The sequence below is a fragment of the Carcharhinus amblyrhynchos genome, chromosome 3 (assembly GCF_965287045.1).
Source record: "Carcharhinus amblyrhynchos chromosome 3, sCarAmb.v2.hapA, whole genome shotgun sequence".
NCBI classification, from domain to species: domain Eukaryota; kingdom Metazoa; phylum Chordata; class Chondrichthyes; order Carcharhiniformes; family Carcharhinidae; genus Carcharhinus; species Carcharhinus amblyrhynchos.
The window spans coordinates 30063968-30088502 of NC_137326.1; the positions used below are offsets into that span (position 1 = coordinate 30063968).

General features: G+C 44.6%; 1 protein-coding gene across 1 annotated transcript in view; it reads right to left on the bottom strand.

Moving 5' to 3' along the window:
• Positions 1 to 24535, bottom strand: part of dnah12 (dynein, axonemal, heavy chain 12) — a 193715-nt gene that overhangs the window by 102018 nt on the left and 67162 nt on the right. The window contains exons 23-32 of the mRNA XM_080182788.1: positions 22403 to 22522; positions 18625 to 18781; positions 17927 to 18099; positions 15742 to 15894; positions 14503 to 14742; positions 8535 to 8780; positions 7696 to 7815; positions 7361 to 7470; positions 6358 to 6541; positions 2577 to 2717 (exon numbers count right to left, since the gene is read on the bottom strand). Coding sequence (XP_080038914.1) covers positions 2577 to 2717; positions 6358 to 6541; positions 7361 to 7470; positions 7696 to 7815; positions 8535 to 8780; positions 14503 to 14742; positions 15742 to 15894; positions 17927 to 18099; positions 18625 to 18781; positions 22403 to 22522 — 1644 coding nt within the window. The remainder of the gene's footprint in view (positions 1 to 2576; positions 2718 to 6357; positions 6542 to 7360; positions 7471 to 7695; positions 7816 to 8534; positions 8781 to 14502; positions 14743 to 15741; positions 15895 to 17926; positions 18100 to 18624; positions 18782 to 22402; positions 22523 to 24535) is intronic.

Below are 24535 nucleotides of genomic sequence, written 5' to 3' on the forward strand. Positions count from 1 at the left end.
TGTGCGCCAGATTAAGGAAGATCCAATTCAGGGACAATTTATTGACACCAATCAGCCTAAAAAGCACGTTTTTGGGATGGGGGAGGAAACCAGAGCACCCGGAGAAAACCCACACAAGCACGGGGAGAATGTGCAAACTCCCACAGACATTGATCCAAGCCGGAGATCCGACCCGGGTCCCTGTAACTGCACAGCAGACAGTGATAGTCACTGAGCTGTCGTGTTGCCCGTCAATTGGTCCAGTTTAAGCGTACACTAACGGATGTGAAGCACTAGGCAACTCTCGAAGCAACATCCAAGAGCAACCCTCGCACGACCCACCACGTGTATGCCCCTTGTTGGCCAACAAGGCGGACTGAATCGCCTGTGGATGTAAAAAGGAGACATCAATAAACATCAATAGACATACAACAGGCTGTACAGACATTAATGGAAGATCCCCAATAGCTCCAATGTAAGTGACAAGGTGAGCCTTAAAATTTGTTGGACGGCCAATAGGAATCTATTAATTCCCACTGTCAATGAATTCCAGATACTTGGCATAGAAAGGTAAGGGCAAAGGGTGGAGGGCATGAATTGGCATGAATAGGCATTATTGGCACAGACTATAATAGGCCATAGGGATGTTGGAGTTTAGAGGACATAAGGGGCCATGTGGAGTTTGTAGGAGCATGAGTCGGCATGTGGGTTTGAGGAGCCATGTGGGTGGGTGGAGGCCATAAGGTGAAATAAGTTTTCATGGATGGAACATGGGGAGCATCGGGGGGTTGAGGACCACAAGGATGTTTTTCTGTTTTAGCTTTTTTAAATTTAATTGAACAAACTCCAGGAGCACAAAGCCAGGCTTTCCATCCAGCCCACCTCTGCACCTAGCAGCCTCAGTATATGTTCCAGGAGTGCAGGCCCAACTTCTAATCCTGCTTGCCTTCCAGAATAAAAAATCAGAACAGTGGGCAGCTATTTTTAAAGGTGGGGAGGGTGGGGGTTGTGGGGGGGTGGGGAGGGGGTGGCGGTTGTGGGGGGGGTGGGAGGGGGTGGGGGTTGTGCGGGGGTGGGGAGGGGGTGGGGATTGTGGAGGGGTGGGGTGGGGAGGGGGTGGGGGTTGTGGGGTGAGGAGGGGATGGGGGTTGTGGGGGGGTGGGGAGGGGGTGGGGGTTGTGGGGGGGTGGGGAGGGGGTGGGGGTTGTGGGGAGGGGGTGGGGGTTGTGGGGGTGGGGGTTGTGGGGGGGTGGGGGTTGTGGGGAGGGGGTTGTGGGGGGGTGGGGGTGGGGGTTGTGGGGGGGTGGGGAGGGGGTGGGGGTTGTGGGGGGGTGGGGAGGGGGTGGGGGTTGTGGGGGGGTGGGGAAGGGGTGGGGGTGGGGGTTTGTGGGGGTGTGGGGAGGGGGTGGGGGTTGTGGGGGGGTGGGTGTTGGGTGGGGAGGGGGTGGGGGGTTGTGGGGGGGGTGGGTGTTGGGTGGGGAGGGGGTGGGGGGTTGTGGGGGGGTGGGGGGGTGGTGGTTGTGGGGGGTGGGGAGGGGTGAGGGTGGGGAGGTGTTGGTGGTTGTGGGGGGGGTAGGGAGGGAGTGGGGGTGGGGAGGGGTGGGGAGGGGGTTGTGATTGTGGGGGGGTGGGGAGGGGATGGTGGTTGTGGGGGGTGGGGGTGGGGAGGGGTGGTGGTTGTGGGGGGGTGAGGTGGGGGTGGGGGGATGGGGGTGTGAGATGAGGGTGGGGTTGTGTGGTTTGGGGGCTGGGGGGTGGAGGGGCGTGCGGGGAGCCGGGGTCAGTGGGATGTAGCTGGAATTTGCCAGACTGAAAGCAGCACAGTGACCAAGGCCAGGGCCCTTCCAATAAGCCAGCTTTTGCACGAACATCTAAAGCTCTCCCTAATGGTGAAAGTTGATCAGTCAGCAGAAGGATTGCAGTCACAAAAAGAACTGAAATCTTTCTGCCAAACTGCACAACTCCTGAACCAAAGAATCAGATAGTCACCAACAGAAGCCAACTATACCAAAACAATCTTAATGGTCACAACGCATCATTATCTACTCCTCCCAACTCAAAGACTGCTCTGTTCATTTTTTTTATATTTACTTACTAATGGACTCATTTTTTATCTCTGATCCACATGACTATGGATGCATGTGTTTTACCATTTCTCCTAATCTTTTAGTACTTATGAACTTACTCTACCTTAACTCAAGAAAGCCTGGTTGAGTTTGCTCCTTTGGGTCTGGATAAGGTATCCAAGGGAAAGGGAATGTTGTTAGGTTAAACCTTGGTTGCTACCAGAAGAGGGTGGCTGAATGAAGACACAGAGCCAGTCATCCCTTCTCACCCGGTTTTGTGATAGTTAGGGGGTATCCCAGCCATTCTGTGACAAGTCGAGGAGTCTCACCCTGATCAATAACTTTTGGGGTACCCCACCCGGGGCTGGTCATAACTCCATGGAACTGTTTTGCAACAGCCTTCCCAGGCACAGTTGGCATTGTGTGTAACCCAACCTTAAAATTGTTGCAAGATCTGAAAGATAACTTTAAACCTTGACTTTAATTAATCTAAGAATTGGAGCATGCATTTTTGTTGAGAAACGGATTTACCTTCTTGTTGTCATCCAGAACTGTGTTCATGCTTTCAATCCACAAGGTATCAATAGGTCCATCAAATATCACCCACTTGCGGTCAGGGGTATCTGCTGATGCAAATTCTCGAAAGGTATTTGCAACAATGCCATCAGTCCACTGTAAATTTTAGAAAAGTAAAGTTCAATGGAGATCAATCACAAAGCATAAATATATGCCGATTTGCTAATTTGTAGGAAAAACTATTCCGATTATAAATATAAAGTTGAGTAAACCAAGTTAACATTGTTTATATTAATTGTGTTTTTAGGCTTGAATTTTTATTCACTCTCTCCAAGTCTCTATTTTTCAAAGATGCTGATTTATTTAAAGAGAGACAAAGCACTTTTCCCCCAGATAGGAAAGTGTGACTTTGATAATCTTGGAACATTTCTGAGATGCTGGGTCATAGCAAAAAACCTGGAAGTATATTGCCTACCCATCTTCTTGGGCACAGTTACACAACTTTTTGAAAATATAACTTGGAATTCACAAGAAATTTTGATCTTGTTAAGAGAGTTAGATTTAAGGAAAAATTTATAATTTCTTAGTTACATAGTTTATTCGTATTTTGCCCACTGTTGTTTGACAAGATTGCAAGCAAATATGTTTTTAAAATCATTCTTTCAAACATGCAACTGAAAATAATAAATTATTTACTAGCTCAGCATTTAATTGTCGCGAGTTAGAGCTCTCAAAAATCTAAATAAAGCAGTAACAGGACTGACAGATCTTATACAATTCAGAAGAGGTCCTTTGAGCCATCAAATCTATACCAACAAAACTACACTAAATCTACACTAATCCCACTTTTCAGCACTTGGTCCATAGCCTTGTATGTCATAACATTTCAACTGCACACCCATGTACTTTTGAAAGTTGTGAGGTTTCCCACCTCTACTACCCTCGCAAGGCTGCATTCCAGATTTCCTGATGTGGGTATGCCGGCGTTGGACTGGCGTAAACACAGTAAAAAGTCTGACAACACCAGGTTTTAGTCCAACCTATTTATTTGATAATATACTTGCAAGCTTTCGGGTTAGCCCCTTCGTCAGGTGAATGGAGAGTTCTGGCCTCAGACAGAGCATATAAAGCACAGACAGTTTAGAGATTACTGATTAGAATGCGAATCCTTACACCTAACCTGCTGTTCAAGACCTGAAGTGGCTGATAATGTGAGTGGAAGGAGCACTGATCACACCATGCAGACGCTACGACAACGGACGAACGAACATCGCTCGACAGCCACCAGGCAAGACTGCTCCCCTCCCGCCGGCGAACACCCCAGTGGTCACGGGCATTCAGCCTCTGACCATCGGGCAAGCATTCTCCAAGGCGGCCCCCACGACACACGACAGCGCAGAGTCGCTCTGCGCTGTCGTGTGTCGTGGGGGCCGCCTTGGAGAATGCTTGCCCGAGGGTCAGAGGCTGAATGCCCGTGACCACTGGGGTGGTCGCCGGCGGGAGGGGAGCAGTCTTGCCTGGTGGCTGTCGAGCGATGTTCGTTCGTCCGTTGTCGTAGCGTCTGCATGGTGTGATCAGTGCTCCTTCCCCTCACATTATCAGCCACTTCAGGTCTTGAACAGCAGGTTAGGTGTAAGGATTCGCATTCTAATCAGTAATCTCTAAACTGTCTGTGCTTTATATGCTCTGTCTGAGGCCAGAACTCTCCATTCACCTGACGAAGGGGCTAACCCGAAAGCTTGCAAGTATATTATCAAATAAATAGGTTGGACTAAAACCTGGTGTTGTCAGACTTTTTACTGTGTTTCCAGATTTCCACCATCTTCCAGGTGAAATAATTTTTCGTTAAATCCTCTCTAAACCTGTGCTCCTCACCTTAAAATTATGTCCTCTCATTACTGATCTTTCAACTAAAGAGAACAGCTACTTCTTATCCACCCTGTCCATGCCCTCATAATCTTATACACCTCAATCAGGTCCCTCCCTCAATTTTCTCTGCTCTAAAGAAAACAAACTGAGCTATTCCAGCCTCTCTTCATAGCTCAAATGCTCCATCCCATTCAACAGCCTAATGAATCCCCCATATATCCTCTCCAGTGCTCCTTCCTATAGTAAAGCAACAAGAACTACACACAGTATTCCAGCTATGGCTTAAGCAAAGTTTTGTAGAGCTCCAGCATAACCTTCTTGCTCTTATAATCTAGGCCAGAAAAAGGCAAGTGTTCTCCCATATGCCTTCTTTGCTAACCTATTAACTTATCCTGCCGCTTATAATCTAGGCCAGAAAAAGGCAAGTGTTCTCCCATATGCCTTCTTTGCTAACCTATTAACTTATCCTGCCGCTTTCAGGGATCTGTGGACAATCTTTTTAAAATGTATTTTAAATATGTTTAGCAGGTCATTATCAGGAACTTTCAGGTCCCGATTGAATCTCCCACCACTCCAGGAGTACTTCATTCCAGCGGGGTTCAGATGAGTTCCCCACGTCCAGGGAACCAGGGGGAGACCCCGATGCAATGAAGAGGGGACAATCAGCGCCCCCCCAAGGGGTTGGGTGGTGGGATGGAGCCCCCGGGGCATGTCCAAAGTGCACATGCTTGGGGGCAACTTGGCACTGCCCACTGGGCATTGACAGTGCCAAAGGGGTGGGGCCTATTGTGGGCAGGGTCTGGGAACAATCATTGAGGTCCCACTGCCACTCTGCAGACAGGATCGGTCTGGGGAGGGTAGTGATTGGGGTGGGCTGGGGGGGTTGGTCTGCCTCCCGAGGTGGGGCATTGGAGGGTCTGCTGGAGTGGCGGAGGCTGGACATCGGGGTGCTCTGGGATGGGAGGGGATCAGGACTGTCCCGGAAATTGCTAATGGGGGCTGTGATCGGGATGCAGGGGAGCCTGGACGGCCAGCTCTGCAGTGGTCCCTAGCTCGCCAGCGAGCTGTTAAACTCCGGTGCAAATAGGCCCCACCCCCTGGGTTTTTAATGGTATTTGTGACTGGGATCTCTGTAGTGCACAGAGTGTGGAGATTCAGGTGAGAAGCTGAACTGACAAAACACAGTCAGGATTTAGAACAGTTTCCCTGCCAATTCAGCACTTTTGGGAGAATCGCGGCCTAATTTTCTCCTTCAGAATTTTTGCCAATAGTTTCCCTACCATTGATGTGAGACTCACTGGTTTGTAATTTCTGGTTTATCTCAACCCCCATTCTTGAAAAGTGAAACCACATTAGCTGTCCTCCAATGTTCTGGAACCTCCCGTGCGGCCAGGGAGGAATTAAGGGAGGTCAAAGCCCTTGTAATTTCCTCCTTTGCCTCCCACAGCAGTCTGAGATACAACTCATCCAGACCTGGGGATATGTCCACTTTTAAGCCTGCCCATACCTCCAATACCTCCTCATTCCCTACGTCAAACTGTTCAAGAACCTCATAGTCCTTCTCCCCAAATCTTGTACCTACATACTTCTCATGAGTGAAGACAGATGTGAAGTACTCATTTAATACCCTACCACCTCAATTTCTGACCTGGTGATTAGTGAAGGAAATACTGAAAAGGAAGATTCCAACAGGAACTGAGCATCCCTTAATGAAAATTAAAAAAACATTATTAAGCAACAAAACCATCACAAAATAATGAGGATTTCCACTTTTTGACTCCTAGTGATTATTTTGAAATTTCTCCCATTTTGTCCTGATCATGACTCATTTCAGTGTGGTGATTTCTGTTCAACCAAACATGCAGGTTGTATCTGGGTGACCTACATAAATTGTCAGTTTCCAGAAGAAATTACAGAAATTACCTACCTCATGTGAAACTACATCAAATTGTCCAAACAGTTGGCCCATGGTAATTGATTTGGGATTTACAGTGCGATAAACAACTTTTTCCTCCTCATTCAAACCACGTTCGTTCATAAGTGTCAGTGTGTCTGCCAAGACATGTAGGATCTTGGTCTTTCCAGCAAAAGGCTCCCCGACAAGCATGAATCTATTTTACGGAAATAGCAGAAATGATCTGACAATTTGCTTTACACAGTAATATGTCTTGATATTCCAGTTTCCTTTTTCTTGAGAATTTGCTCATAATATCAGGCTTTAAGTTCAAATCAACAAATGTGAGGTTATTCATTGATTTTAACAAGAATAGACTGTGGCTACCAGCTTTGGTGATTACCTGAAGTAATGTTTAACTTATGTCAGTCATTTTTGCTTTACAACAACAACTATCACTATGGCCACAGTGCAGAACCTGGTGAACACAATGGAGGAGAAATAAAATGACCCCTGGATTTTTTGTGAGATCAGCTTGCTAATAAGTTTGGCTTGAAACGGGGAGAGTTAATTGGATAACCCATAAACCTGTTGTTCTTAAAGGGTTGATGTTTACCTGTTTTAAAAGGCAAGATATAATCACTCACATACTTCTCTTGCTCTTTGCAGGACAAGACAGATCTTTGATTACTTACAGAATGAGGAGATAATGGAAGTTGAGGGAGAAGATAAACCATGATTAAAGTGAATGGCACAGCAGGTTCAAGGAAGCATATGATCATGCTCCTGATTTTTATATTATTATGATACCACTGCTCTTAGGGACCAGCAGGGTCTCCCACCAATCTATTCTCCAGTAGATTAATAAGATTGCTGCAATGCTGTCCTGAGGGAGTGGCTGAGGTTCCATTGAGCAGGAACACATTGGTCTCTCTCAGCGTGACAGTATATGTTTTCCTAACATTATCAGTATTTATACAGGAGTTATTTCAATGATTTTATGTAAAGCTGAAAGATCCTTTTTGTTCTCACTCACCCATGCCTCACAATCATCATCTCATAGGTTTGGATCAATTTACCCAGGAAAGGCTTCACCGGTTGGACATCTTGTTTGGCGCAGCATTCAACGGTACACTCAAGAAAAAGCTAAATTATGAAAAAGCACAAATATTAATTCATTTACCAAAGAAGATCTAGTAAAGAAAGAGATGGAAATAACTTTTCAAAAATGCATGGGGCAAGAGGGAGGGCCCTAAATAAATGAAAGAAAATTATATTCATTAGGCTTTTTCATCACAATCTGTTGCCATAAATAAATTTAATTTCCAGACATTTGATTCAAATTATATAATTCACTGAAAGAAATCCTACCCGATAATCAGCTTCAGGAAGTTGAACACCTGGAAACAGATCACTTGTGATACCGTTGAACAATGGAATATCATGTGACAGGAACTTGGGCTCGTTCACATCCTTGATTGAGCGCAGCAACTAAAAACAAAATGGAAATATGTTGCCTACTTATGTTATGCTACTTAAATAGAACCATTAAAGACTGGGGACGCGATCTTACTGGCCGTTCATGCCACGCTCCTGCTGCGGCAAAATCAGAGAATTTGATGCCCAGCTAAATTTCAGTTCATTGCTGCGGGATGGGAAAATCCTGCTAGCGTGAATGGCATGAATAACATTCTGGCCTGGGTGTGACTGGCAAGGCCAGCATTTGTAGTTAATCACTAATTGCCCTTGAATTTGATTTGCTGGGTCATTTCGGAGTACTGTTCAGAGTCAATCATATTGCTGTGAGTTTGGAATTACATGTAGGCCATACCAGATAAGGATGGCAGATTTCCTTCCCTGAAGGACATTAGTGAACCAATTGGGTTTTTCTGACAATCGATGATAGTTTCATGGTCACCATTACTGATGTGCATGATCATTGGCTACATATTCCAGATTTATTAACTGAATTTAAATTTCACCAGGTGTGATTTGAACCTGTGTCCCCACAGCTTCTGTGGCCTCACGATTACAAGTCTAGTGACATTACTGTCCCTTTATTCCCATTTAACTTTGTGTTTCTGTATTTCTCTCAGCAGGGGCTGCCTGATCTATTGATTGAAATAAAAAACAGAAAAATTTGGAAATCAAATTCTTAGCATCCACAGTATTTTGTTTCTTATTTTAAATGTACTTCCTTCACAGCTTACCAAAACATCTTCATTCTCTTCAGGAAACTTCAGCTTTAGGTTGCCAGCGGCAACTAAAACAGCTTTAACTGCACGCATGCCATAGTCGTAGTGGAATTGTGATGAAAGCTGCTCTGAACACAACCTATAAGTCATCACTATTTTCACAGACAATGGCTTGGCATTCAGGAAACCATAGGAATAGAGAGAGATTTCAGCTATCAGTGCATAATTCGGAACCATCATAGCTACTGTCCGGAACAGAACCTGAAAAAAACATTTAAATTTCAGGTGTAGAGATTGTCTGTTAGCACGAATTGACTCCTACCTCTCCTTCAGTCAATATATTTCAAATTATTACAACTCTTTGAGTAAAAAGAGAACTCCTCATCTCCTCCTAAGCATTTTTGCCACTCTAGGTGGGTATAGGCAATGTTTTCAATCATGTTGCTCTGTTTGCCTGTAGTCAACAGATCTGAAAAACTAGTGGATGGACTTCAGTGAAACTTGGTATATAGACAGGGCATGGTCCCAGGAGAAATGATTATTTTCTGATGAAAATAAGAATCCAGATTCAGATCCTGGAATTTTTTTAAGAACGTGTTAACATTAAAAGATAGCATGAATTGCCATTTTTTAAAAAAATATTGTTGGTCACTCTATTTAGATTGTTGTTGACTGTTTAAGAGTCTAATGATTATCTCAGCTGCTGTGGTGATATTTGCTATAGGCAGAGTTTTCAGAGCAGGTTAATAGATGTGGTCAGGCTGGAGACTCCCTCAGTGAGATGGAAGCTCTCAATAAAAATACTTCCTTTTTCAATTTTGAGGTTACTCAGCATTAACAGAGCAGGGAAAAGCCTTTTGATTTGTTTGGATTTGATTTGTTATTGTCACATGTATTACTATACCGTGAAAAGTATTGTTTTTGTGTGTCATAACAAAGCATAGCATTCAGAGTGGGAGAGTGCAGAATGTAGTCCTACAGTCATAAAAGAGTTAGAATGAAGTTTTAGAAGCATAGATCGAGAGTAAAAGATAGAATTAGAAGGTATTCTGGGCACAGCTTGCAAGAAGTCGCCTTGCTCTGGCGCCATCTTGGTTGATGAACCTCAAAGAAGCCTCAGGAAGAGTTGCATAATTGAAATAGTGTTGAGTTAATACAGTATGATGGAGGTCACAAGTTTATTTGTTTTATGTGTACGGGCTAGATTTTGTAAACTTTGCCAGAGTTTTAACAATCTTAACAAAAGTAAAGTTGGAAGCAGAATATTATCTGAGCTGGATGCCCATTAGTTAGATACTGTTAAAGGTTTGAATTTTCAATTATGCTTCATGTATGAATTTTACAAGAATATTGACCTATTACATGCCTATGTGCTGTGATCAGACTTGATAGAATTTGAAGTTCCTTCTTCAGTGCTTGCAATTAAGGCTGCGATTCTCCTATTGTGGCCTGCAACTTTACTGGCGGGTTGCGGTGGGAGATGTGCTCTGTGGCCTTGAACAGGGATTTGTACGAGCTGGGAATGCATGCAAATCTCCCAGAACTGGAGAACAGTTGCCGGCCAGACCACGCTGGAAACTGGTGGGAAGGCAGATACGTCATTTAAATCTGTTTTTAATATGTTTTAAATATGCATTTTAGGTAATTATAAGGACCTTTCAGGTCCCGATTGAATCTCTCATCCTGCCAGGAGTACTTCATTCTGGCAGGGTTCAGACTAGCTCCCCACATTCGGGGAACTAGCGGGAGACCCTGCCGGAATGAAGGGTGGGCAATCAGGCCCCCCCAGGGGTCAGGCAGAAGGAGGGTGGCCCTGGGCATGGGTACCCTGGCAGTGCCAGCCTGTGCATCCTGGCACTACCCAAGGGCCAAAGTGCCTATGTCCACCAGGCATCAGGCAGTGCCAAGGGATGGGGCCTAGTGTGATTGGTGGGAGTATGAAACTAGGGTATGAAACTGTGTCTGGACATCAGGATGGGGGGTGGTCAAGTCTGACCTGGGAATTGCTGTGGGGGCCACATTCGGGCCATGGTGGGGAGCTGGAGGGACAGCACTGCGAGGGTCCCAGGCTGGTCAGCAAATGGGTGTTTGACAGTTTGGGGCCAATGCGCATACACAGAGCTCCAGAACTGTCAAAGTCTGGCATGAATAGGCCCCACCTCCCCCACCTTGATTTTTTAATGATATTCACAGAGTATAGAGATTCAGGTGAGAATCTGAACTATCAGAACAACCGGGATTTAGAACAGTTTTCCCGCCAATTCAGCACTTTTGAGAGACTCGCCCCCTAAATTTCAGTATTTTGTTTAAGCGTCACATATGGATAGGCTCCTGGACTTAACAGATGTGGTTGATCCTACAAGCTTTATCTAGGTGTTTAGTGAAAAATGTGACATTGGTAATAAAAAAGTACCAGAGAACACTTCCATGTCTCATTGTATGTCTTCCATTAGTATGAGACTAATATTAATGAAGTAGAAATCTGGTGCAGTTCTATTGATTAAAGAGGTATTTGTATCTCTCTTCTGTTAATGGCCCCTAAACAGACCATACCAATAGGCAGAATATTGATGCACAGAATGGGGCTGCCATAACCAAAAAACTATCTACAGTAAAGTACTTGTGTTCTGATCGTGTGCATGCCAAAAGGGAACAGATAATGGAGGCATCTGATAATTCCAGAGGAGCAGGGAAAGCTACCAGCAAGTTCAAGCTACTAAAGGCTAGTAGTTTGTTTCATCCCCTGTAGATTTGGCTCATACACTATAAATAAGGAGGCAATTCCCCCATCCCGCTGTGCTAATATTCTAGCGCAGTGGGGTAGAAGAATCTTGTGGCCAGGCATGCATAGGATTCACACATGCATTCCTGCCGTGAACGCATCTCCCAGCGCTGGATTTCTGGCTTTGTTAGATCCGCGCTGGAAACTGGTGGGAGGACTAGGAAAGTGATTTTCTTCTGTTTTCAATATAATTTAAATGTAATTCGTGGGCCTGGGACTGAATTCTCCTGGCCCTCTAGCCTCTCCCATCCCACCAGAATATTTTACTTGGGGTTTACAGTAAGTCGCCACTTTTGGGGAACTATTGGAACGACCCTGCAGGAGTGAAGGGAGGCAATCGGGCAGTGGGGTGGTGGTGCCCCCTGGTCATGGGCATCCTGGCAGTGCCAGCCTGTGACCCTGGCACTGCCCAATGGGCGAAGTGCCCATGCCTAGGGGGCACCTTGGCACTGCCCACTGGGCATGGGACAGTGCCAAAGGGTCAAGGCCTATTAGGGGCAGGGCCTATTGTGGCAATCAATGGGAGTGGGGGATCCCGCTGCCATTCTGCCATTGCATTTGGTCGGGGCAGGAGAGAGGCCAGTGATTGGGGGAGGGATGGTCAGCTGGAGGGTCTGCCTCCAGCGGGTCTGACTGCAGGGTGGAGGGATCATTGGGGGGGGGGGGGGGGGGGGCGGCGCTGGTGATGGAAGGGGTGGTGGTGGTGGTTAAGCCAGGAGTAGTTGTGGGAGATCAACTGAGGGGTCTGCACTGTGAAGGGGGGATCAGCTGGAGATTGGGGTGGGCTGGGGGTGGGGGCGTTTGTCTGATGAGGGGTCGCCACTGCCTGGGGGAGGGGGTCAGAATTGCTGTGGGGGGGAACTGTGGGGTGGGTTGGGGTGTGGGGGGGGGCTGGAAATCAGGGTGGTCTAGGATGAGGTGGAGTGTCGGGGCTGGCCCGTGAATGTTCAGGGGTGCTGCAATCAGGCTGTGGGATGGGGGTTGCGGTGCCTGCACTGTGCGGGCAATGGGACTCTGTGTGAGAACCTCTCCGGCTATGTCGAGGGCATCCTGAAACCCATTGTACAAAGAACCCCCAGCTTTTGTCGCGACACTACGGACTTCCTACTGAAACTCAGCACACATGGAGCAGTTGAACCAGGGACACTCCTCGTCACAATGGATGTCTCAGCGCTCTACACCAACATCCCCCACGACGATGGCATTGCTGCGACTGCATCAGTACTCAATGCTGACAACTGCCAGTTTCCAGATGCAATTTTACAACTCATCCGCTTTATCCTGGACCACAATGTCTTCACCTTCAACGACCAGTTTTTCATCCAGACACATGGAACAGCCATGGGGACCAAATTTGCGCCTCAATATGCCAACATCTTCATGCACAGGTTCGAACAAGACTTCTTCACTGCACAGAATCTTCAACCGATGCTGTACACTAGATACATCGATGACATTTTCTTCCTCTGGCCTCATGGTGAACAATCACTGAAACAACTATATGATGATATCAACAAATTCCACCCCACCATCAGACTCACCATGGACTATTCCCCAGAATCAGTTGCATTCTTGGACACACGCATCTCCATTAAGGACGGTCACCTCAGCACCTCACTGTACCGCAAGCCCACAGACAATCTCACAATGCTCCACTTCTCCAGTTTCCACCCTAAACATGTTAAAGAAGCCATTCCCTATGGACAAGCCCTCCGTATACACAGGATTTGCTCAGATGAGGAGGATCGTGACAGACACCTCCAGACCCTGAAAGATGCCCTCGTAAGAACAGGATATGGTGCTCGACTCATAGATCGACAGTTTCGATGCGCCACAGCGAAAAACCGCACCGATCTCCTCAGAAGACAAACACGGGACACAGTGGACAGAGTTCCCTTCGTCGTCCAGTACTTCCCCGGAGCGGAGAAGCTACGACATCTTCTCCGGAGTCTTCAACATATCATTGATGAAGACGAACATCTCGCCAGGGCCATCCCCACACCCCCACTTCTTGCTTTCAGACAACCACACAACCTCAAACAGACCATTGTTCGCAGCAAACTACCCAGCCTTCAGGAGAACAGTGACCACAATACCACACAACCCTGTCACAGCAACCTCTGCAAGACATGCCGGATCATCGACATGGATACCATCATCACACGTGAGAATACCATCCACCAGGTACATGGTAAATACTCTTGCAACTCGGCCAACATTGTCTACCTGATACGTTGCAAGAAAGGATGTCCCGAAGCATGGTACATTGGGGAGACCATGCAGACGCTACGACAACGGATGAATGAACATCGCTCGACAGTCACCAGGCAAGACTGTTCCCTTCCTGTTGGCGAACACTTCAGTGGTCACGGGCATTCAGCCTCTGACCTTCGGGTAAGCATTCTCCAAGGCGGCCTTCACAACACACGACAGCGCAGAGTCGCTGAGCAGAGACTGATAGCCAAGTTCCGCACACATGAGGACGGTCTCAACAGGGATCTTGGGTTCATGTCGCACTATCTGTAACCCCCGTGACTTGCCTGGGTTTGCAAAACCTCACTTACTGTACTGTCTGGAGACAATACACATCTCTTTAAACTGTGATCAGTGCTCCTACCACTCACATTATCAGCCACTTCAGGTCTTGAACAGCAGGTTAGGTGTAAGGATTCGCATTTTAATCAGTAATCTCTAAACTGTCTGTGCTTTATATGCTCTGTCTGAGGCCAGAACTCTCCATTCACCTGACGAAGAGGGTAACCCCTCGAAAGCTTGCGAGTATATTATCAAATAAATAGGTTGGACTAAAACCTGGTGTTGTCAGACTTTTTACGGTCCCTGGCTGGCCAGTGATCGAACTGGCTAGCAAGTGGAATGCTGACAGTTCGGGGTGCATGCACGGAGGCCAACTGGTTTCAGCCTCCTGGGTGGGAATAGGCACCGTGCCCTGAAATTTAATGATATTCACACAGGTGGCCTCTGTAATGCACAGAGTGTGAGAGATTCTAGTCTGAACTCCCACTGAAAGAAAAGCGTGAATTACTCCAGTTTTCCCACAAATTCAGCACTTAGAAGTTTTTGGGAGAATTCCAGCCCAAACCTTTGCAGTCAGATCCGTCAACAACAGCATTCAATCAAGTGGCAATTGGAAATAATAAACCAACAATTAACCTTTATGCAAACAGATAAAACAATGTGTACCTTCAGATTGTCAGGTAATTCAGAGCGTCCTGCATATCCTGGATTCATTGTAATGGCAACAAAACAATTTGGATTTAGTCGTAGCTCAGTCCCCTCAAACACAAAGACTTCAAGGTTGCTTTGGATTGCTCTTTGGATGCAAAGAATCTGCTGAGCCACTACAGATAACACTTCCAGCTCAATACGATTAAATTCATCGAAGCATGCCCAGGCACCTGAGGAAGCCAATCCTTTAAAAAACTGAAGAGGATAAAACAAGCTTCATACAGCTGTTATATTTTGTATAATAATCTATATATTTTGTCAGAACAGCTATATTGTTGAAGTGTGTTGGAGCGTTAAATGAAAAGGAAACAATAGCCACTCCACAATAAAGGAGAAAAATTAGCCTGTAAAACAGGAGAGATTTACAGTGTAATTTTGGTTATATTCATCAAACATATTTATCAAGGGCGGCACAGTGGTTAGCACTGCTGCCTCATAGCACCTGGATCCCAGGTTCAGTTCCAGTCTTGGGTCACTGTCTGTGTGGAGTTTGCACATTCTCCCCATGTCTGCATGAGTTTCCTCTGGGTGCTCCGGTTTCCTCACACAGACCAAAGGTGCGCGGATTAGGTTGATTGGCCGTGCTAAAGTGACCCTTTAGGGGAGGATTAGCAGGATAAATGCATGGGTTATGGGAACCAGGCCTGGTGGGACTGTGGTCAGTACAGACTCGATGGGCCGAATGGCCTCCTCCTGTACTGTGGGGATTCTATGATTCATTCTATACTTACTCTGGCTCAGAAAAGTCTGGGTTAAAACCACAGTTTAGGCCCTTGAGTATGAGCAATTCTGATATTCCAGTTCAGTAGTAATGATTGGGCCATTAGACATGTTGATGAAAATATTAAATCAATCTTTTGTGATGTTGAGGAGGATATTCTAATGAGGTTGAAGTACTGGCCAACATTCTCAATCAAAATCAAAATAGATTCATTGCAATTCACCTCAGTGCAACTTTGTGCACAAGAAGATTTAATTAAGAGTAATGTTTCGTTACATATAACAGACATGATACACTTCAAATTATGAAATGATTTGTAATATTTATAGGGGTGCTAAATAAAGCAAGTTTCTTTTTCACAAACAAGTGGAGTTTGACAACACATTCCACACTCCCCACATCAGCCACTGTTGTGCAATTTAAAATTTTAACTTTAATGAACTTCATGAATAGTTTTCAAAATTATCAATTACTTTTCCCATAGCAATGTAGTCCAGTCCATCAGAACAGTTGAAGACAACACATTGTACAGCAACGGCCTTTGCCAAGTCTTTAACAGATTCTGTCTTTCCTGTCCCTGCAGGGCCTTCAGGTGCTCCACCCAAGTTCAGAAAAAAGGCTCCAATCTACCAAGAAAAAAGTGATCTTGTCAAAAATTTCTGCACAACATTCGAGAATTATTACACATTTCAAGTCCATAAAAACTAAGTTTCTTTCTCCAAGTATCTTTTAACCTTAATTTTGTGTCAATTAAAGGACAATCATTACAGTCACATCCATCTTCAGGTTAAATCAATGTTTGTGTGAAGAATTTACAAGTAACAATCTAGAGAAAATACTTTTGAAACAACAGATTAAGGAAACCCATCAACCAGCCAAGGTAAAGTAACACATGAGCCTGTGCTGGGCTAATTGTAACAAGTGGTTTATTTTCATACTCCATCACTATAAGCCACGTCTATTTTGTTTACAGAATATGTTGATGAATATTTTCCTTTGCTTATTAGTATGAAATAAATAAGCATAAATATAAAGCCTAGACAAATTAGAATAACATTCATTATTATTTAATAACAATTATTTAATAATTTTGAGATCACAAGTTATTTTAAAGACTGTTATTACAGTCTGTGTTCTGCGTAGCAGGGCAGATTCTTTCTTTTTAGAAGAGACAGATTATTGGTGTAATAGAATAGATGGTAATAGAGTCCCTAGAGTGCAGAAGGAAGCCATTCATCCCATCGAGCCTACACCGACAAAAATTCCACCCAGGCCCTATCCCCATAACCTCACATATTTACCTTGCTAATCCCCTGACACTGACAGGCAATTTAACATGGCTAATCAACCTAACCCGCATGTCTTTCAGATTGTGGAAGGAAACCAGAGCACCCAGAGGAAACCAACGCAGACATGGGAGACCTAAGCCGGGAATCGAATCTGGGTCCCTGGTGCTGCGAGGCAGTAGTGCTAACCACTGCGCCACCATGCTGCCCAAAGTGGACTTTGGGCTTCCTTCAAGCCGGAATTGAACCAAGGAGTTAAGGATGTCAGTTTGAATCATCTAGTGTCCTCTGCTCTCCCAGCTGAGCTACTGAAGGGAAAAAATCAATCAAATCATCACAAATTGGTGTGGTTGAAGGAAGTGAGTCTGTGATCACAGAACTCTTCTAATTAGGCTGTGCAAAATTAAACTGAAATGGACAATATTTGAGAAGAAAGCACACCGAGAAGGATAAAATGCAAGAGATAAAAGAGCAGAAAAAATAGACACGTAAAAGAGAGAGTGTGTAAAACATGAGACATCAACTACTGTTGTAAATGGCATCTGGGTAATACATTCATCGCTGATAATCTTACATGGAAGAACACAAGCAGGGAAACAAAAAAAAAGACACCTGACAATAAAAGGGGCTAAATCCAGTATTTAGATTAAAGCAAAGTATTAAAGGAGCTCTTTGAAGATATAAAAAAATTTGCATTTTTTCTCATTAATTAGGTGGCTGCTGTGAGGTTGTAGGATTAAAAATTCATAGGTCATGATCATTTCCACTGGCGGACATTCAGCATTGACTCTCCCTAAAATTTGAGAGGTTGGGGGATGACACCTCATCAGCAAGGACCAAATGAGGGCAATCACATTTTGAGCACATCCATCTCCACTACTTCCTTGAAAATGGTTGCTGAAATTCTGCTATTTGCAAACTGAGGAAATGGAATACTCCAGCCCCTTCTGTAACCATGATTCTTATTTTTTTTTAGTAATCCAGACCACTCTCCTGGTCTGGACCCTCTCAGGAAGGTACATTTTCTCCCCTTTGGAGACCAGTGCATCTTGACTCATCTAGCATATTGGCCTCCTAGTACACTGACTTCACTAAAGCAATCCCAGTACAGAAACATCTTGTGACTGGTCCCATCCTCGAGTTGCCATTAACCTTCCAAAGGACAGCTAGAGTGGGAAAGGCAAATTAGGGACATCCAGAAAACATGAACATCTGATACAACTGGATCTGTGTGTCTTCTGGATGTTTGGACAGGCATCCCAAACATGCAGCAGGAGGCTGGCAAATATCACTGGCAAATTCTGACTCACATTGTAAAGAAGAGAAATTAAATTCAGAGAAACAACTTTGTGGTCCACCTTTGAAAACTTACTAAAGTACGGTAGCATCGGTCTGTCAGTGGGGTAATTACCAGGCGCGGTGAGTTACCAAGGTATTCATAAGCATATTTTACATCGCAGTTGATGATGTGAACACGGACATTTTCATTTTTCCAGTAATACCGAAGTTGAGCAAGCCACTGGAAGTCAGTCTCATTTGAAACAGCTGTTTGAAAGAATTGCTAAATGTGATCATACACATAAAATACAGCACAGCATAAAATAAGAAAAAAAGGCTGGCATTTATATGGCACCTATCATGGATTCAGGACGTCTCAAACACTTTCTGCCAATTAAGTACTGTTTCAAGCAAGCTCAAATAAACAGCAATGTGATAATGACCAGATAATCTAATTTTGTATGTATGTTGATTGAGGATAAATATTGGTCAGCATACGGGGGATATCTCCCTTGTTCTTTGAAAGAGGACCATGTACCTTTTACGTCCAGCTTGGAGAGTAGACAGGACAATGGTTTAAAGTTCCATCCAAAAGGTGGTACATCTGACACTGCAGTATTCCTTCTGTACAACACTGGAATGTCAGCCTATATTTTTGTGCTCATGTCTCTGGAGAAGAACTTGAACTCACAGCCTTCTATCTCAAAGGCTAGAGTGTTACAAATTTCATCATCAATAAAATGTATGTGCTGTAAGTGATTTGTTCAAATTTTAGGATGACCTGCTGAATACCTTTTTTAATCATGTCTTCCACAACATCTCTGGCATGTACATCAATCGTTACTAAGGCACCAAGTGTTATACGAGTCTGTTTGGAAAGTTTCCCTCTTACCAGCTCCACAATATCGTGAAGCTGTTTTTGAAGCTTGCTGCAATATTTTTTCAGACCCTAAGAAAGAAATAGAAGAAGTGGTTAACATTTTTGAAATGAGGCTTGTAATCTTTTTGGTGAACTTTGCCCACTGTACAACATCTTGAACCATGCAGCATTTCCTTGAAACAAAGTGAATAGATATATTTCCAAGCACTGGTCAAGTGTAATACAGCTACTATTGTTGAGTAATACCATAAGATTGTCTTTTTGTCTAAATTGCTGAAGCTCAATGAAATCACTTGAATGGTGCTTGTATCTTATTAGTTAAGGCAGCTTCAAAGCCATTCTTCAAACAGAAAATTTTTTTTGTATTCCTAATAAACTAATTTGGCTGCTTAGACTCAAATGACCCTTTTAATTTCAGCACAGACTCAAGAATTATATGAAGTCCCCAGAAAGTTTTGAATTAAATGACCAGGGGTGGATGCCCCACCTTGAATGAACATGCTAGAGACCAAACCATTTGTGGAATTTACACCACCTACTGTGCCCTTAACAAAATTCAAAATCTAGATTCCATGGGCAAAATCTTGTTGAGGCTTCAGGGGTCTCACTGGTAAATGACACGCTGCCTCTTTTCAGGAAGACCTACCAAACCGAAAGTGGTGAGGCCTGCAGTGGCCTTCCCCTGGAATGAAGACCCCAGGGCAGAAGTCTCACCTATCAGGCAGTCAAAGTTCAACAGCTCTTGTGGGCAGCAATGCCACTAAGGAGACCATAGCTGCTGCCAGAAGGGCAACACCAGGATCGCAGAGTGGCCCAGGTCACAAGTAAGTAATGTGTGGCAAGGAAAGTGGCATTGAGTGGCCTTGATTGAGGCCTGTTTAAACTTATCCACCCACTCTGTAACTTATTGGTGTGTACGCATACACGTGTATGAGCGTGAGCTTTGAATGTGTGTATATGTGAAAGTTACAGCTTATTTTGTTACTTTACTTAGAATGGGTTAAGCACAATAAATACAATCGTCTTCTTAAAAACTCAAGGAAACCTGTGCATCTAAGTGGTATGTGTTCTGTGTGTGGTGCATGCAGCTTTTACAGTCACTGCACTTTAACAGTTAAACATTCACCAAATAGTCAAGAATATCCGTTTTAAAAAAATACTGACGGATAGTGGTCATATCCTAACCTCTCCTCATCTGATTGTAACTGGATCATAAAGCTACAAGTAAAAAACAAAATAAACAATTGTGAGACTCCAAGGACAGTTAAAGACATAAGGGAACAATTTAGGATTAAGAAAGAAGCATACATTAAGTGCATTGGTAGCAAAAGAGTGCACGATAAGAAAGAATATCTAGAGATTAGGTGACAAGTCAAAACACAATTAGGAAGTCAAAGAGGAAATATGAAATAAAATTGCCCAGAAACAAAAAACAAAATAGCAATATTTTACAAGTACATCAATAAAACAGAAAGGCTGTGATGGGAATAGGACTATTAAGGGATTGACGGGATAATATCACAGGGAGCAATAGAAAGATGATAAAAATGTAATTATTTTCCTTCAGGATTTTACCAGGGAGATAGAACAGGGAGGTATCACATGAAGTAAGGGGGAATGAGTAATGAAATAATGAAATAAGATCAGCCATGATCCTATTGAATGGTGGGACAGGCTCGAAGGGCTAGATGGCCTACTCCTGCTCCTATTTCTTATGTTCTTATGTGTTCTTAAGTGTATTTCAAATTTAAAAAATGTGTTGAATAAACAAAACAACCTCAAACAGGGTAAAGTTCCTGGTCCAGATGGGAACTATTTTAAAAGAATCCAGGGAAGAGAGAGAAGCATTGCTACTGCATATTTAATCACTCCTTAAAAAAAGATGTAGGGGGCGATTCTACCCCACCCCCAAACAAAAGTGCCCAACAGATGGGAAAATGGGAGATTTTCTCACCCATTTTATTGGGTGTACTTACTTTCACAAATCTCCGGCACTCTGTACTCCAGAACATCACAGAAAGATTCATGCTGATAAGTGGGGGGGGGGTCATTCCACTGGAGAGGCCAGATTCAGTGTGCTGAGGGGGCCACTGTGCATGCGCTGATCTGTCAAACCATCCCCCCCCACCCAATCACCAGCCTACCCGACCCTTCCCCATCCCCAGGCCAGCCCCAATCACCAGCTCCTCATGGCCAGCCCTGACCTCCGCCCATGTACAGCCCCAAACACCTCACCATGTGCAGCCCCAAATCCCCCTCCATATACAGCCCTGAACTCCCCACCCCACCTCCTTGGTCCCCCTCCTCCCTCCCTCTTGCGCCGATCCCATTGCAGAGAGCACACCAGATGCCCCCCACCACCACCACAGCAACTGATTGGCCCTGCCCCCTCTAGCACTGCTGGTACCCAATGGGCAGCACCAGGGTGCCCGGTGGACAGTCCCATGGTGCCAGGCTTGCATTGCCAAAGTGCCAATCTGGCAGTGCCAGGCTGGCACTACCTAAGGGGCACTCCCCTGTCCTTGAACCTTTGTCAGGGATTTGTATCCCCATCAGCAGGGTGATCACGCCTAGTCCCCCTTGATGGGGACCAGCTTTAATCCCCACTGGTGGGAACAGCTCTCGGCAATGGGGGAGACACCCAGTATTACATATTGAAATTGCAATTTCAATTGCAAAATCGGCGCCAGCCTGATTATGTAAAAAAAAGGCCTGTGAGACTCGTGATCGACTGAATGCTGATTTTGAGGCCCCCCCCCGCTGATGTCTGCCGGTCCGCTGCACTATTCGAGCAGCTTAGTGGGCCAGGAGTACAGCCCCCATAGTTCCAGAGGACCAGCACTTAACTGACACAATTCCTATATGTAAGAAGGGGGAAGAACATGCCCCAAGAAGTATAGACAGCAGTAGTGGGAAAAATAAAGGAATCCCCATGAAAGAAGAGAATAGAAGAACACCTAGAAAAGAAAACAATATACAGTCAGCATGGATTTCAAATGGGAGAATCTTGCTTGACTAACTTTATTGAAGTTTGTTCAGGAGCTGACATTAGTAACGCAGCAGATGTAATTTATTTGGATTTTCAAAAGTCCTTTGATAAGGTGCCCCATAACAGATTAATGAATAAGGTTAGAGAATGTGGAGTCAGGCAATATGTGTAGAACATATTGCCAGCTGAATTGAAGACAGACAGCAGAGAATGGAAGTGCAGAGTTATCATTCAGACTGGCAGAAGGTGGAAAGTGGTGTTCCAGAAGGATCAGTACAGGGGCCACTTCTATTCACAGTTCACATTAAATATTTGGACTTTAGAATTAAAAACACAATTTCTAAATTTTCAAATTAATGACTTTTTGTCAAGATCTGGAAAAAGCCAGTGTACAGTGCGTCTACCTTCTAGCCACTAATTGGCTAATTTGTGGAAAAACAGAGGTGAGTGACTGTTCCCCACAAGCTGTGTGTTTGAGCCTGATGCAGGATCCTGGAAGAGTGGGCTACTGTCACTGAGCAAACAGTGCCTTCAGAATGCTGAAACGGAAGGGGAGGTGAAGGTATGATGACTATCTATCTTTATTGGCGAGCAATTACTCTGGCAGCTGTTGACACATACCTACTGTATCAATCCACCAGCACCTTGAACAGTTCGCCATAGAGAACATTAGAAAATAATTCAATGCTGAAAGTTTTTACCTGTGTCCCACTTCGGATTGCAGTCTCCACCTCCATGGTCCAGTACATCTGAGATACGCAAATTACAACCTGGCCAGGCCAACTTACCACCCAATCTGACCTCTTATTTTCTGGATAATCCTACATGAACACAATATTATTTATCAATACAAAACATTAGATACCACTTGCATATACTTAATACAGAAGATTTCTTTTAAAGATTTAATCATATATCTGATTAGAAACACAGGACGATGTGGTAGCGCTGTGGCTTTGTCACTTGACTAGTGATCCAGGGTAATGCTCTGGGGACCTGGGTTCGAATCCCACAACAATAGATTTCAGAATATCTAGAGTTGAGAGCCGAAGGATTTTTGTAAAAGCCTATGCCCTTTCAGGCAAACTTAGCTGCTGTAGCTTTAACTGCCCTCTGAAATGGTCTAGTAAGCCAGACTTGTATCATGATCACTACAACTAGACAGATTGACCTAGGCACCAAAATACCAACAACAAAGCGCTCCTTACTAACAAATTTTCCAGAATCTTATCACTGTTCACACTGGCGGGATTTTCCATCCTGCTGCTGTGAACGGAAATTTGGCTGGCCACCAAATTCTCCAACCTAGCTGCAGTGGGAGCATGGTGTGAACGGCAGGTAAGATCGCGCCCATTTTGTCAAAGTTGTGCGAGCTGACAGCCTGATATAATCATATACTACATACAATGTCCCAGGCACCACTGTCACTGTCACTAGTGTCCTGTCTCACTGCTCGTCTCAAAACATCAGGTCATTGACATGGTAACCTCCTGCTAATTACCACATGCTGCCCCTCCATGTTAACACTATTTGAAGGAAGCACTAAGAATGGCAACAGAATATACTCTGGGTGGGGTCTTCAATGTCCACCACTAAGAGACGCTGTGTAGCAGCACTACTGAGCAAGTTGGCAGTGTCAACTGCTAGATTGGGTCTGCAGCATGTGGTGAGGGAACCAGCAAGAGCAAAAAACATATTTGACCTCATTCTCACCAATTGGTCACCTGCAAATGTATCCGTCCGTGACAATATTGATAGTAGTAAATATCGTACAGTCCTTGTGGCGACAAAGTCCTGTCTTCACATTGAGGATATCCTCCATCAGGCTATGTGGCACTACCACTGAAATTCTGAGCAACTTTAGCAACTCAAGACTGGCATCCATGAGGTGCTGTGGGCCAACAGCAGCAGCGGAACTGTAATCAACAACAATCTGCAACCTCACGACCAGGCATAACCCCACTCCACCATCATTATCAAGTAAAAGGATCAGCCTTGGTTCAATGAAGAGTGCAGGAGGGTATGCCAGGAACAGCACCAGGCATACCTAAAAATTAGGTGTCAAACTTGTGAAGCTACAACACAGGACTACTTGCATGCCAAACAATGAAAGCAGCATGCAATAGACACAGCAACGCAATCTCAGAACAAATGGATCAGATCAAAGCTCTGCAGTCCTCCCACATCCAGTCATGAATAGTGGTGGACAATAAAACAACTCACTGGAAGACAAGGCTCCCCAAATATCCTGATCCTCAACGTTGGGGCAGCCCAGCAAATCAGCAAGTACCTTCAGTCAAAAGTGCCAATGGATGATCTATCCTGGCCTCCTCCAGATATTTCCAGCTTCACAGATGCCAGTCTTCAGCCAATTTGATTCACTCCATGTGATATCGAGAAATGGCTGAAGTCACTGGATACAGCAATGGCTATGGGCACTGACAATTTTTTGACAGTAGTACTGAAGACTTGTAGTTCAGAACTTGCCGCATCCCGAGCCAAGCTGTTCCAGTACAGCTATAATACTGGCGATAGAATGTGAAAATTACCCAGATATGTTCTGTACACAACAAGCTGGACAAATCCAACATAGTAAGAAGTTTCACAACACCAGATTAAAGTCCAACAGGTTTATTTGATAGTAAACGCCACTAGCTTTCGGGGTTTGCGCCTTCGTCAGGCGAGTGGGGGATCTGATCACAAACAGAGCATATAAAGGCACACACAGTTTACAGAATACTAATTAGAATGCGAGTCTTTATAGCTAATCAAGTGGAGATAGCATTAAGCATAGGTTAAAGAGATGTGTATTGTCTCCAGGCAGGACAGTAAGT